The following is a 15,275-nucleotide window of genomic DNA, read 5'->3' as shown; positions in this document are numbered from 1 at the left end:
CGACGCATACGCGGCGGTGGTTGTCGAGGCATCGACGGGTGCAACGAAGACCGCGGTGAGCGTCCGGACTCGAGAAGCGCACCGGGCGGAGGAGGTGGCCATCGCCTTGGCCGTTTCCGACCCCGGATGCACTACAGTGTTGTGTGACTCTAGAACGGCAGTGAAGAACTACGCCAAGGGTAGGGTATGTAGTGAGGCCGCGCGCATACTGCGCAAGGCCGAAGACATCGGACACAAAAGTCCTGTGGTGATCAAGTGGTTTCCGGCCCACATGGGCAGTGACGTGTCGGAACGCGGAAACGTGAACCACAACGAGACGGCCAACTCGGCCGCGCGAGGACTAACCAACCGCGCGGCTGCAAGCACGGCCGACTCGGAGTCTTGGTCGCGGCGCAGTGCCAAGGACAAGATGACCACCTTCAACGAAATAGTGAAATGGTACAGACTGAACAGACAGACTATGCCGCCACCTCACCCGGGGCTTACCCGAAAGGAGGCAGTGTTATACAGACAGTTACAGACGGGGTCCCTGCTCACCCCGGTGCTAGCTAAGCACATGTGTCCGAGTGTGCACGCGAGCGACATGTGTAGACTGTGCGCGAAGGAGAGAGCCACCGCGGCTCACATCCTTTGGGACTGTAGCGTAAATCCGCGCGAAGCCAGCGAGAAGACGACGATCCCGCCGCAGCTAGAGGCTGCAACGAGGAGCTATGATCAAGAGACACAACTCAAGGCCGTCCAGCAGGTCTCGGCAGCTCTAGAGAGGCAGCGACCGAGCGAAACCGAGGAGAGGGGGGGCAGCACCCCCAAGAAGGGGGCGGCGGCCCTCTCGAACCCGCGGAAGTAGCGAGGGACGTAACATGACCTCAAGGAGCACAACGCACGAGACTGACGTAGTGGCCGCGTCGCGGTAAAAGCTTGTCCTCCCTGCTTGGAGGGAGCCTAACCGATTCTGCAGGCATTTTAAATAAAAGTTGTTCTCTCTCTCTCTCTCTCTCAAATTTGAAATATTTAAACTCCGTTCTAAGAGTGAGGCGTGGTGGCCGAACTGTGGTTTTCTCTGTGTACACACATTCTCTTTATAATGCACCGCACGGCATGCATATAAACCATCGCTTGTTCCTAATCCATGCAAGCAAGATTTCTATGGCTTAGTCGGCAAGTAGGGTCTGGCTCGCAGCCAAATAGCCGTTAGCACGAATCATTCCTCACCCCTTCGGATTATTATTTACTGAGGTTTTTATTGAAAGCAAATAAATTCATGTATATATATCTGTATATATATATATATATATATATATATTTATATATATATATATATATATTATGACATTAATTTGACATCTCATTATGTTTTAACACATTCCCGTCCACGCTTGCCTCGTCAGGATTCGGATGAGTTCTTTGAGGAGATAGACGATAATACAACGTGGAACTTATGTCATGAGCTTTCTGGCCAATCAGGAATTTCACTATGTAATGGCGAACGCCGACAAGCAAAATTCCGCTGAACACGAGCCTTGAAACTGTCGCTGTTTTTTCCACCCTAGTGTAGGTTTTCCAGGTCGATTTTCAGGTTTCTAAATATCTTCCGGTCGGAGAATGCAATCAGAGTTCTAGGCGTTTTTACACTAAGTTCAGTGTAATTATTTCATGCACTGTTGTGTTAAGTGGCACCACCAGTGCTAATATTGCAAATACTGTGCATTTTAATTCGCACCGGATGCGATCAGTGCCCCGCGCATGCATCATTACTACACAGTGAGCGGAACATTGAAAGTTAAATGAAGGATATTGCTATTTAAATTCTGCAAAATATAGGAGTATCTTTTCTGAATTGAAAATTAAGTGTTTCTTCTGCTAGTCTAATAATATAAAAAAATTATATGTAAGTGTTTTACGCTCCTTCGAAATATTAAGCGGCGCAAGCTGAACAATAGAAACGACGGTGTGCTATTGTAGGTCTTTGTAATTAATCCCACAAATGTTTGGCTCACTGTTCCTTATAAACGCACAGATTTATAATTGTGTTCCAATGGTTCGGTTAGGAGGGGAGAATTAGCCGAGTTTGCTGCGTCGACCGGAAATTTCGACCACCTGGGACTCTAACAGAGCGCGGGCGCTTGCTTTTCGCCTCGGTAGAAACGCGGCCGCCGTAGCCGGGATTCCGTCTCGCGTCCTCGGTTTCGGTAGTCTAGTGCGCTAACCACTGAACCACCCCGGATGGCAGCTTTCATTTGTGCTCCGGCATGGTGATGAAAAAGAAAACTATGGAGGTGAGTTGGTAGAGCTGGTTAGGTAGATTGGTCCGAGCTATATTTATTGAGCGACTGGCCGCCGAGAAGTAGGGATTGATGCCTGGATTAAGAGTAATTTTTTTTCAACCACGAAGTTTCTCATAAAATATGCGTATATTTCTTTTGCCTGTTTGACTGTGCTCAAGAGGACACTAACAACTATTTACCTCCCAAAATAAGCGGCACGCGTATATCGAAATCAGAAGCTTAAAACACCAAGCCAGAACACGGCTAGATTTTGGCAGTAAGAAAGATATTTAATTTCGATTGCCCTCTCCTTACAAGAGCAATTTATTCGTAACATGGGGGAGGCGAGATCAGTAATGTAGTAGAGCGCTGGTTAGTAGTTCTTAGTCGATTTAGAATTTTATTTCTCATTTTCTCCTAAATTCAGCCAAAGAAATATGCTTCACTGCTCTGTGGTGACATAATTCATGCTCTCAACAAGTTTTAGGGATAGTCTCGTTATTCTATGGAAATTAATAAAACAGCAGTGAAATGCGGCAAGCGATTAATGTCTTTCCAAACCGAACACAAAGATTCCTCAATATTATTAGACAACTGTTTATTTTCTGCAATGTTCTTAAACTTCATTGGCCCTTAAATACACCGCTGTGCAAGAATCTGGGTAGTTCGTTATCGTAGGTCAGATTATTATTAGCAAGTGGCATCATTACGGTGCCGTCGCCTCGCGCCTGCCAAAACAGAGGAAGATAATGAGCAATATTAATGTCTGCTGAATGAAATGTTGCACATAATTTCAATGTCAGCTATTTTATGCGAAATTCGAACCTTTATTAGCTATCGCTCATATTTTGGGGTGTTAAGGTGTTAGGAACAATATAATCTTGTAAACGGCTACTGCTGACAACTGATCTTTCCCTAAATTCAAGTCTTCTTTAGTTTAGATTTCCAATTCTCCAGGGCCGTAAACTTTTTTGGTAGTTAATCCTTTCCGCGTTCTCACATTCATTGTCGCTTAGTGTCCCGTGCCCTCTGACAACCAGCATGCCCTCGCGGAGTGAATCAGCGGAAGAGAATCTGTACTAGCTGCAGCAAATGGAAAGACCCAGATACAGGGTGGTGCTTTGACTTATTATTTTTCTTTTTCCTTCCTGCAGGAACAGGACAAGAGGTGTAGAAGGCGACCATGAACACAAAGAGAATGTCCGCGAGCAGCATGAAAGTAGGCCCGAGGAGGACGAGGAGGAGTATAGAGAAAGTAAAGAATGGCTCAAATGTAGACAAGAGCCGACGTGGATAGTTTGGGGAAGAGAAAGGGAAATGGAGAGGAGGCAGCGAAAGAAGCGACTATAGTGAGGAGCTCCATTCAAGCATCCCAGAAAAGGGCTTCTCCCTTCGACCGTGAAGGATAAAGAGAAAAAGAGCAGGGCGGGGAGTAGCGAGGAGTAGAAGGTGGTAATTGTGAATCGGTTCGAGAGAGCACAGAACAATTATAAGAAGGGGTGATAAAGAGATAGCTAGAAAGCAAGCTCCTTAAGTACGGAGAGAAACTTCGCTATCGTAACGGGAGAGCAGAGAAGATGAGAAGGAGGGCTAGTCAGAGCTGGGAAACGAGCATGACAAAGTAGAAGTGGGCGACGAGAAAGTGAAAGGCTGCTGCTTCTCGGCAGGAGTGTTTCTCCGGGATCGATATCACGGAGCGCGCTCGCTCTGAAAGGAAAGACGGCAGGGGTTGCAGAGAGGCGGCAGAGTTGTATGCAGCGTCTAAGCCATGGGAGGCGTCCTTTCATTCAAGTAACGAGACTATATCGATGTGAAAGGAGCTTGCGAGAATGCACCGTATAAAATGCAAAAAGGGAACAAGAACGGAGAACAGGAGATGGAGTCAAGCTGTTAGGACTGCCAGGCTAGCAACAATCATACTAGGGATTTCGCCGAAATTCATGCATTTGCTTTCCTCCGGCCGCGAATTTAGAAGTCGAGAAGCTCGAGTGTTTTCTACTTAGCTCTAAACCTTTCCTTTCGTAATCCTTTCAGTCGGGGACCAAGTTAGTCAAAGCCTACACTGATCATATTCTACCACTGTACGACTTCATGCTCTTTTCGGCCCTTTACATTTCGGCCCTTTACATAGATGCGACACGTTACAGCTCACTTAAAGACCGCATTTCTCATTCCAAATGAGTCTCAATTATCTTCCGCTGCGTTTCTAAACGAACTTTTGCTTTGTATGAAAAGATGCTATCTTGAATTCGCGTGCGAAAACTTTAGCCAGAGTTCAGCGTCATAATTAATATAACACGCACACAGAAGTGATTAGTACTTAACACGGGCGTTAAAGCCTGGGCATCTGGTTGAAGGAAAAAAAAAAACGCCAACTGAGGGAAAAATACTTGTGAGGCGTAATGACCGTCTCGTGCCGTCACCTGTTAATCCGCCTTTCGAAACCGACAGGCGTCCACTTTAATTACAGCCATTAACGACCGCCTGATTGCCGACCAGGGAACGACCACGAATGAATCGGTGGAGTGAGGGCGAGGTAGAATGGTGAGGAACCGGCGCCACCCCTCACCTCGTCCGTGTTGTAGTTGAACTCGAACTCCTTGCGCGCCGTCTCCTGTAGGGCTTGCTTGAAGTGCGAGAACTCGGACGACTCCGGGATCCGTGTCTGCACCACCATCAGCGCCTCGTAAGCGCGCCGGGCACGCTTGTTCCGCTCGATGCTGTCGGTTTCTCGGTACCAGGGACGCGTGTTGCTCGTGTTGCGTCTGCGAAAATCGTGAACGGCCGTGATAGGCTTGAATTAAATGATTACAGCTGACCCTTTTAACATCATCAGCAACGTTCGCACGTATTCGCTTATCCAAAACGAAACCCTGATGAACTTCAGTGATTTTTAGCGTGTTGTAGCATAGCGAGACTGAAACAGTGGCTTTAGTGAGCTCGAGAAAAATGTTTGGCGTTCAGGCTGTAGTGTGCGCGTGATTACCGAGTCTTCATCAATGCGTAAAAAAAAAATTGCTAACGACTACCTGCATTTAAACGACATTAAAGTGAATTAACGTGTTCGTTTTCATGGATTAGAAGTAATATTTAGTGACTATTAATAATTTATTATTTACTAATAACCTAAGAATTGTTTACATCACAAAATACATATTTTTCTGAATGTAAATGTTTATTTCTTTCTGAACCACGTGTTTTTTTAGTGACACACTGAAATGCTTCCAACAATTAAGAATATATTATAGTGACCATAAGTAATAATCCTACATTTATCCTCCCCCTCCTCCGCTCCATAAAACCATTTTTTTTCTAGACCTCGACGTTGCTGCTAGTGGCTCTAAGTCTTTGATAACATATTTATTTCACAATGGGTCCTCTTTAACCTCGTATAATATAATTCAGCACGCCTCAGGCTGCAGCCGATTATTATTAGGAGTACAGGGATATCAATAAGCGCTCTATTGTTTGCAGCTCCATAAAGTTCGCACGAAAACTTCAAGATAAATAGCCCTAAAAAGTCTCCACGGCACCATGGGACGAGGGGAACAACTAGACAATAAGTAATGGAGCCTGGTAGATTTCACCCCGCTGAGGGCTCGCCTTCTCACGAAAACTGCGGATGTTGTGAAGAGAGCATAGACGATAATACACCCTTAAATGACCGCCTGAAGGCAAATCCTTTCGTCGAAATGTTTCCCAGTGCATTTAAGCCCTCTCGAAATACTTGTTCGTTTCTTTTTGTGTGCTTATGGCGTGAATAAGCACATCTTGCACAATATATAGTTCACCGGCATTCAGAAGACCGAAGAAGACAGAAGATTTTCAGTGCCTGGGGCTGCACCATATGGCTCGACATTCATTAGGCACCATTTCAAACGCGGATGGCGCAGAGCACGTAGAGCCAAAAAAGAAAAAGAAGCCGAGCACCCCTTTCTCCTCGCATTGTCATCCATATATGCTTCATTAAAGAAGTCACTTTTTGACTGCGACAGCAGTGATATCCTCGTTCCATTACTAAGGTTAGCGGTTGTTAGCGTGGCACCTTTGCCTGTCTCCTATTTTGAATGTCGAATTCTTTTGGTATCTTCTTCGCTCCGCTATAACAGATGCTATGAGATCAATAACAAGAGGAACAGGAGGATAGTGGTTCCGAGAATTTTCTACTCTATCCGCTGCGCCGTCAGCTCTCGCGACCCGCCGCGCGCCAGCGAGCTACTGCCGTACGACTAGCATAACACTATACATACCAGCTTTCCGTCCGCTGTCCCGTTCTGGCGTGTCAATCTCTCCTGAACGATTCACAATGTAGAACAGCAGTGCCCACATTGTATGAAATCGCCCTGTCGTTTTGCTGGGAAGGAATTCCGCAGAATATTGCTCGTGAATATAAAGAGAATACCGGTTTATATTAAGGGACAAACGCATAGCGACAGACAGCTTAAAAATCAGCATCAGCTCGAACTTCCATGACGCTTCCGAAGCATTCCTGCATAAGTTGCTGCAGGAAATAATCCTGGAAAAAAAGAAATAATCCTGGAACCACTTGCTAGCGTCCCAGTAGTGCAACCTAAAAATAAGTGAAAGAAAAGATTTCGCAAAACTTGACGCTCGCCCACGCATCCTGCATGATAAATGGAACTCAGACTGCAGACGCTCCGCGCTACAGGCGACAACAATGCGGCTCTGATCCGAAAAAGAAAAACAAGCGAACGGAGAATGCTTGTTGAGTGCCACCCCAGGCAATGCGGAAAGACGCACAGTCCTCTCGCATGCTTCGACCTCTCTGCATCGTACGTAAGCACCGTTTTCTCGGCAATTTATATAAACAAGCGCTCGAAACCCGATCTTCATAAGCACAGCTGACTCTCCATCCTTTTTTGAAGCATCTGTGCTATATTCAACCAGCGTGAAGTTAAGAGAGGGCTAAACAATTTGTAGAAATCGCCTCCAAGGACATATGTACGACGGTAGTGGCAAAGTTCACTCTTTAAACCTTGAAAATACGGCGTAATTTTTTACGCATGTAATTAACGTAGCTGGGGAAATTTTCTCCATCCATGTCCGAGCACGTTATCTGCAGATGGACGCATAAGTAAATTCTTATTACGCACATTCAAGACAAGACAGTAAAGCGATTCTTGTGAGGACATGATGCTAGCTAACATGAGCACACATATTGTCTCAAATAATGCTGATGCTTCGAAGCACATAGCTGTGTAATAAATCCATTGTTATGGATTTATTACACAGCTAATATGGATGCGCGACATAATCTAAGCACAGCGTGCTTATTAAGAGAGACTTCTTCATTAGATTTTAATGTATAAAATGTTGAAATGTTTTCTTGTGCTGGATTTATAGTTACAAGGTAATGCTTTTTTTCGTGACTACAATTAACAGAATAAAATGATGTTGCATCATATGTACAGTATATGCGGAACTTCTAAACAACCATTGCTTTGTAATGTTGCGAAAAGCAGTTTTCCTGCTCCTCCTGTGTGGTGTTTAAATATCTTACTGCATGTGATAGCATACTCTAAGTGCTGATTCGATTCTTCATACTCAGCTTTATAACGTTTGTAGATGAACTCGTAGCTGGCAATTTTCTGGTATGAGTAAGAAAATCAGGAGTGACTTATTATTAACCATTATTTTATATTCCCAATGTGGTTTCCTACTTCCCTAGTAAAAAGTGCGTGTAAACACATTAGTAAATGACAACGTAAATGAAACGCAGGGCTAACGTTAAAGCTTGAAGGGAAACTAGAGGGGATTCAACTGCAGTTTGAGACAAATTGCGCAGCACGTTTTTGCTCCCATGAAGATAACTAACTAGTGTTATTTGTTATTTGAAGAAAACAATGCATGTTTTATAAAATAGGATCATGTCAGTGGAATGTAGATGCTCAGCTTCCAGATTTTTTATTCTGTTGAAATTTTCATACAGGTTACCCAAACTCTTGACATGCGCTGTTCTTCGCTGTATATCAATTGTATTAATGAGACAATATCGGTAAAGGCTTGGTTCTCAGAAAGAGTTCATGCCGACGTTGACATTAACACCATCAGCGCTTAGAGGAAAAAAACACAGGCATGCCTCTGGCAGGTGGTAGTTAGTAGGTGACAAGTCCAGGCACTGATTGGGTGGAAGGTTGTGTGACGTCACGATACCATATGACAGGGCAGGAACTGTAAATTTGGGCAATTGCTTTAATATAGATGGTTGAGATAACAGTTGAACTCTCCGGGAACTTGGATCCCTAGTTAGACACGCTGCCCCTATGACATACAGGCACGTTTGCACAGTTTTGTTAATTGGTGCTTTATATCTATGTAGAGTGGGCTGTCCCATAATTGGTAGCTTAAGACAGTATTCTCAATATATGCTTGAGATAATGGAAGTACAAATCAAGGGGTCAGTGATTCGGCATGACGCGAAGTGCATATAAGCGAATGAAGATCTACAAGAGAAATCGTAGGTGAGAACTATTATATCTATACCGCTGTCACGTCACAACCTTAAAGCAGGAGCTAACGTCTCTCTTCAATACGTCTTTACAGCTGCGTAATTGGCACCCCAGACAACTTTCTGCACTAACGTGAAGACGTTTCGTTTCTTTTCCCAAACCAGCAACTGCATCTTATCAGGGAGGTGCTTAATGGCGAGTATCGTGACCTCACGTGCGTTATTTGAGGCCTTTGGCTGAACATTTAGACGTGGTTATCTCAGGACGCACCTGCGTCATTAAAAGGGCACTAAATAGAAAAGCCTTGAAACGGTACTGCTTCTAAGTTTTTTGTGAAAGCACCACACTAACTGCTATGAACATAATTTGATTTTAGCTACTTTGTCTACTTGCTGAGTGTCTGATTGCACTTGTTCTCGAATTTACGTCCGCTTGCTCAATAGGCCATTAAAAAAATATCTCAGTGAAAGGCTCCTCGTACTTTTTCTTTTCTTTATCGATTTCGTAACATCCGATTTTGAGCACCCTTTACCTGCAGCAAGCGAATCCTGATAAATCAAAATATGTTTAGAGCAAAATTTACCTGAGTGAGGACGCCTCAAGAGCTGCTCGCTTTCCTGCAGTCAATTCTTAAACACGCCTTGCTGAGGAGCGCTTAGTGAGGCCTCCATTGGAACACCCATTCCCCTAGGTAGGCACTGCGCTACCTTCATGCTCTCTTTCATTGCTCCTTCTTCGGAACGCGTGCTTCCCTGCACAACTACTCGCTTTGAGCTTGCGCAGTAGGGCGTTTCTGGCGGCTCGGTCGACGCCCGCTGCGAGTGGAAAACCGCGAGGAGCGGACATTCGCTGCTGCTCATGCAGCGTCCATCCGTTGCAAGCAGTTGCATGTTGCCAGGACAAAGATATTTCTGTGTCAAGGCAACGTCATAAAATGTGCACTTCCTTTTTTTACCAAATGAACCATTTACCTCGAATATTAAGCGCATATTTTCAACACCAGACAGATACAAGCCGCCCCTCGACGCTCTGAGTGCCTCCTTAACCAAGGAACCTCTAAGGGTGGTTCGAAAATTAGACGCCTCCTTAAGAGCCTCATTGAGTTGAGGAAGCTTGCAGGGCTCCTCGCGGAAAGTAAGGAAATAGTGTAAGCCAAGGAGCGTTCTGACATTCGGGCCATAGGCTTTTTAACGGGGTAGATAAAACATGCGAATATTACCTGAAGATAAAATTTTTTTACGCCAAAGTGCAGCACATATCTCTAAAACTCCTGCAGTATTTCTTCGGGTTAACCTTCCTTAGATGCACCATAATCCGATATCAATCGTTCTCGCAAGAATGTCCAATAATTCACAGTGCGGTGTGCACTTAGGCGCTTTACCGAGGAGTCATGGTCAGCCTGCAGTCATTCGTAATTATATTTTCATTAATTGATTTTAACGTTATAAAGGAGCTGCCGAGTTTCTAGCAGTTATGCATCTGTATACCTCTGTATTTGTTTTTATTTTCGCGAAGAAAATTCTGCACACGCGTGAAAGATATGAGTTCCTCGCAAGATATTTATTTTTTCTGCACCTCGACACTTGTAAAGAAACAGTGCGTGAAGGGAGTAACATCAACTACGCATCCCATTTCTTGCGTGTGTGCTCTTGTTATATTTTGTATGTATTATTTACTTCCTACTCGTGACGGAAGCAGGTGTAAACAGTGTAATGAATGTGAACAGTATGAACAGTCATCAGTTCATTTCTGGTGTTCGAATCAAATTTCGTGCATGATATGTAGCAAAAGCGGGAACACACTGTTCATGCTGCGTGCTGCAAATCCATGTATTTGCCGTATGGTTGCGGGTTCAGGGCATGGTAATGTTAGTGAGCATATGCCAGATGCCATGAGGCGGTTTTCACAAGCTTCAATTTTTTATTTTTCACTTGATCCGCACATCGGCATGACGGTAGCAACACATGAGTGTAGCGAGTGGGCGGTCACAAAATACACAAGATGGGGGCCCCTTCGTAGGCGATTGCCATCGCCACTCGCCACACGCTTTAGTGAAACGCGAGCTGTTTGACGCCAATGCTAAAGGGAGATCATTAATGAACCATTGGTATGGTGGCATTCCATGGGCAGTCGGGAGCCACGCATCGTCAACGTTCACCGTTACCAATGACAAAGGACCACAGGAATCTCATCTGGAAAATGGAAGCTTATGAAAAATCGCCCTTGCCACCACGGAACCCCAGCCTAGGTCGTAGACTTACATACCACCGGCAGCATGCGGTTGCTGTTCCTTCCACTTTTTATTGGGCTTTCTTTATGATTACGTTATTGTAGTTTACGTTATTCGCCACGGAAAAAGAAAAAAACTTCATGCTTTCATTCGCATAAACGGCCATTGGTTCCTATATTTATGTATCTAAAAGCGAATGTCCCCCCATTTTTTTCGCACAGTGGCTAGCACTGGCACTGAGAAGTAGTTTCTTCGTTATATATATAATCAAACTAACCCTAAACGTACTAATGCATAAGCTTAATGCTCATTTTGCTTCATACGGTAGTAAAAAGGTAGTTCCCGTAAGCACCTAAGGTTTCGTATAGTGCAATGCTCAGGGTCTGCTTTTACGCAAAACACAAAATAACTTTTAAGTCTGATTCACAATAATCTTCGCCAGGAAGTGACGGCCAGTTTGAGCCTGAAACTGACGCAGAAAATGACACCGGCAGCAAACATTTGCAAAACCATAACCCCCAAGAGAGACCTTATTTTACCTACGCGAAAATAACCTTTACCAGAGCAATTTACTTTAATACCAGCCTACAAAAGAACAAAGGAAGCAGTCTGCCGGCTTACGCTTGAGACCCCTCTGGCGGCAACCGTTATTTTTGCCTCTGTAAGCGTTCTTCATCTTAATGAGCAAAACTATAGTGTAGCAATATAAGCTAGCTATTGAGCACTTACGTGACTCAGGTTACGAGAGACACATAGTAGAAGACCCTGGCTTAATGCCGACCACGCGGCGATCCTTGGTGTGCACTTACATGCACCTTTCGCGTTTTGCCTCATCGAAACACGGCCACCACTGCCGGATTCGAACACGGGCACTTCGACTTGGTAAACGAACGCCCTCCCTACTAAGTCACCCCACAGGGTAGCTATACGTTATCGTGATAGCGCACATGCGGTACAACCTGTACTGTAACTGAATCGTCGGTAATGGTGCCAGTGCATTTGATTGGTTTCAAGTAAAGAGTGTCTGTCACTTAGAAAGCTTCAAGGGCTGATTCAGCCAAACAAGAATGATGGACCAGTGCGCTTCCTGGTGCACGAGAATCGGACTTTTTTAAAACAATGTATTGACATTACAAAGATGCTTCATCGCGAAACGCCATTTCTGCTCGCCTATGTGCACCAACATGCAGTTTCAGCGAAATGCGAGTATGGGAGCGGCTCTTGGGGGTTTTCCACATAGGAAATTTCTAGGGTCGGGATTATGAAGGCAAGACGGATGGTAAGCGGGAGACACCTGTTTTCTGTGTTTGTTAGAAAACGTTGCGCATGCATCACTAGCTTTCATGGTCGTTGATAATGCACGAAACAAAATATATTTTAGAAACGAAGCAGCAGCTAAGTTGCCCGAACATTTCTAAGCTAGGAGGTGGCGGCCGCGTATTGCGTGTGGAAACGACTGCATGAATTTGTTGATGAGAAAAGTTAGCATGTTGCGCTTGTCGGCATAAAAACGACCGTCACTTGCTTTTATCTTATACCGCGTTTCTGCTTCTGACTGCATGTTTTTCTTTGCAAAGTCTGTACTCGCAGCGTACTCGCAGCGTACTCGCACCTGGTATTTAGCGCATGCAGACAACTTTCTTGAGGTGCGAAGAGAGTGCTTAAATTCTAGAGTGGCGAAAACGCCGTAGCATACTATATCAATAAAAAATTTCGGTTTTCTGAAATGCGAATAAAATGCTCATAAATATTTAAACGATGATAACTGTTGAAAGAATATTTGCGCCGAAAAGTTCGCCTATTCTGCGCGAAAAGAAATTGCTTTCAATCGTGTGCTACATCTGGCCAATCGGTGGAAAGACCAATAAGCACTTTAGCCCACACTTAATAATTTTCTTTGCTGCATTTTACGTTCAGCGTATTATATTTTTGGATATTTTAACTTTAAAACAGTGTTGACTTTTCCATTATTTTATGGCTTGTGTTGGGCACATGATAACCGCAGTTGCGTACGCGCCACAAAACTTCATATAACGAACTATTATTTTACGGCCAAAACTGTCTGTTTTGCTGTCGGTGGCACATGGGAGCGTTATGTTTGGGCTACCGATGGTGTCTGAGGTGGCCTTTAAGGAACCCTATAGAGAATCTCACAGTGAGTGGTCCTAGCTTTTTCTCATGTAATAGCAAGAAACTATATGGTTTGCATAAATAAAACTAAAGAAAAGAAAATTTTAAGGAACAGCCATCATCGGAATGCGTATTTATTGTTGTCTGGTACGTTCGTTCGACACTTCCGCGCACTGGTAGGAACAGTATTGCATTCACATAGTAAACTCATGGTAGTTGAAAACATTCATCTCCTAGATAAGAGAGGATTAACAGGTTTAACGCAATAGCAGCAAAGAGGTTGACGATGTCAGAAATGGCAGCTTTATAAAAAACCTCACGTCCCTGTGCACAGTGGAGAGGCTATAACGTTTTCACAGGCTGTGTGAAGCAATACAAAACTTAACATCAATCTAGGACAATCAGAATGACACGCGCTACATTTCTGCTTTCCTACACACCTTTCGCCACAGCCGCATATGTGGGCGTAGTAACAAAATAAGGCACTATGCGCACTTGTAACTGGCCCTTCAGTAGTGATTAGAACAGCTTGTGACCCGAGGTGTTGGAAAGGAAGCAGTGAGGGAGATCGAGTGGGCTCTCTGAAGTTACATTTTATCAGGATCCATTTAAAACTGGCGTCCAAATTCCTCTTGATCTGAGGCAACTTCTATTTGACAGCAGCGTCATACGAAAGCAACGGGCAGGCAGTCCTGGAAATAAAGATTTAGCTTGTCTCCGTATCGAAGGTAGCCTTTGCCACCATCGACATACACCGCTTATAGTCACTGGCTGCGAGATGCAGCCAATGGTTCAAACACCTCCCGTGAATGCTTAAGAGCCAGAGGAACAAAGGGATCCAGAAGGCAAAATTGATGCATGTTCCTTATAGACAATGAGCCCCTGCTGGAAGAAGACAGCCGTCAGACGACAACGGCACACCGTGTTGGATGAATACGCAGCCGAGACACACTGAAATCTCTGTGGCGTACGATAGGAGGCACCAGTTTGTCCCCTAAATTTTATAAAGGTTACACCTATACTACACGAGGGGGTGGACTACAGATTCGTATAAATTGAGCGAACAAAGTACAACATGCGACATGTTTACTCCTTCACACTGCCATGTTAGCTGGTGAGAATGAAAATTCGAATGCGTTCAAGTAGATATGAACGTATTTGTTATTGATGCTGCATTGCCAGCGACTTCCCGCTGCTTTATTTTGCTCGCGTTTTGGTTCGGAAGTGCATCTCTGCGTATTGTAGTTTCGTGTTCAAAACCCTCCTTGAGGTTTGTAGTAGGCAAAATATATTAAATAAAATAAATAAATAAAAAATAACGGAGATAACGTAATATTTTGGACACAAATAATACATATTCTCATTTTCGACAACTCGCCCACATCTGGTTCGTGACATTAGCGTGAAACAGCTTGATTAGGAACAAAGGACGGATAACTAATGTTCATGGCACGCTTTTGGAATGCTCTAGAAGATCGCAGCCTGAGCGAGAGCGTTATACTAATTGGGAAGCAAACTATATTGGCATTTAATATCACCCCTGGTTAAGCAAATATTTGATATTGCCACCTGGTGTTCCTGATGTTCCTAGGTGGCGCCTAGAAGAAGAGGACGCTGAAGTCAGCTCCCGTGCTGTGTGCGGAACCCTGCTCGTACAGCTTCACCGTGTCCTTTAGTCACGTCTTGCCCTGTTGTCCGAGACAGTATTATAATTACGCATTCCAATAAGCTTGCAGCTAAAAAGCCTTTACGCTGTACGTGTCTTGATTGCGCCTACAAGAAACGGGCCGCGCCCAAGCACAGCCGAGCCTTTCATGAGCTGGACAAGGTGTCCTTTACTACAGACGGTGCCTCGCTGTCCTAATTTACATATCCTGACACAGAGCTCAATATGCGCCGAGAATTTTAATTAAGCGTCGCAGAAGAGGAGGAGCTCTTAGAAAACGATATTTCTGGATTATAATATCAAGCACAACTTCTGCCAGATAAAATATGTCGCTGCTACTGGAGATCTCATCGTTTCATTATAGAGAACAGCATGGTTTCTGGTAGGTAATGTCATATCTGCTAACTTTCGGCAAACATTCAGCAGTTTACGCAAATGTACAGCGCTGGCAGGAACTTTGGTGAAGACGCATGTAGTGACATTAGTCGCTTTTATATTATTCGCTTAACCTAAAG

At 44.4% G+C, this 15,275-nt stretch overlaps 1 protein-coding gene across 1 annotated transcript in view; it reads right to left on the bottom strand.

Annotated features, from left to right (window-relative positions):
• The window catches only part of LOC146186016 (atrial natriuretic peptide receptor 1-like), a 250,043-nt gene that overhangs the window by 118,231 nt on the left and 116,537 nt on the right, over window positions 1-15,275 (bottom strand). The window contains exon 4 of the mRNA XM_084607971.1: window positions 4,834-5,029. Within this exon, the coding sequence (XP_084464097.1) occupies window positions 4,834-5,029 (196 nt within the window). The remainder of the gene's footprint in view (window positions 1-4,833; window positions 5,030-15,275) is intronic.

The sequence above is a fragment of the Amblyomma maculatum genome, chromosome 6 (genome assembly GCF_055883805.1).
Source record: "Amblyomma maculatum isolate TAMU_Amacu chromosome 6, ASM5588380v1, whole genome shotgun sequence".
NCBI classification, from domain to species: Eukaryota; Metazoa; Arthropoda; class Arachnida; order Ixodida; family Ixodidae; genus Amblyomma; species Amblyomma maculatum.
The sequence above is the reverse complement of the archived record's forward strand: the minus strand, read 5'-3'. Positions and strand labels throughout refer to the sequence as shown.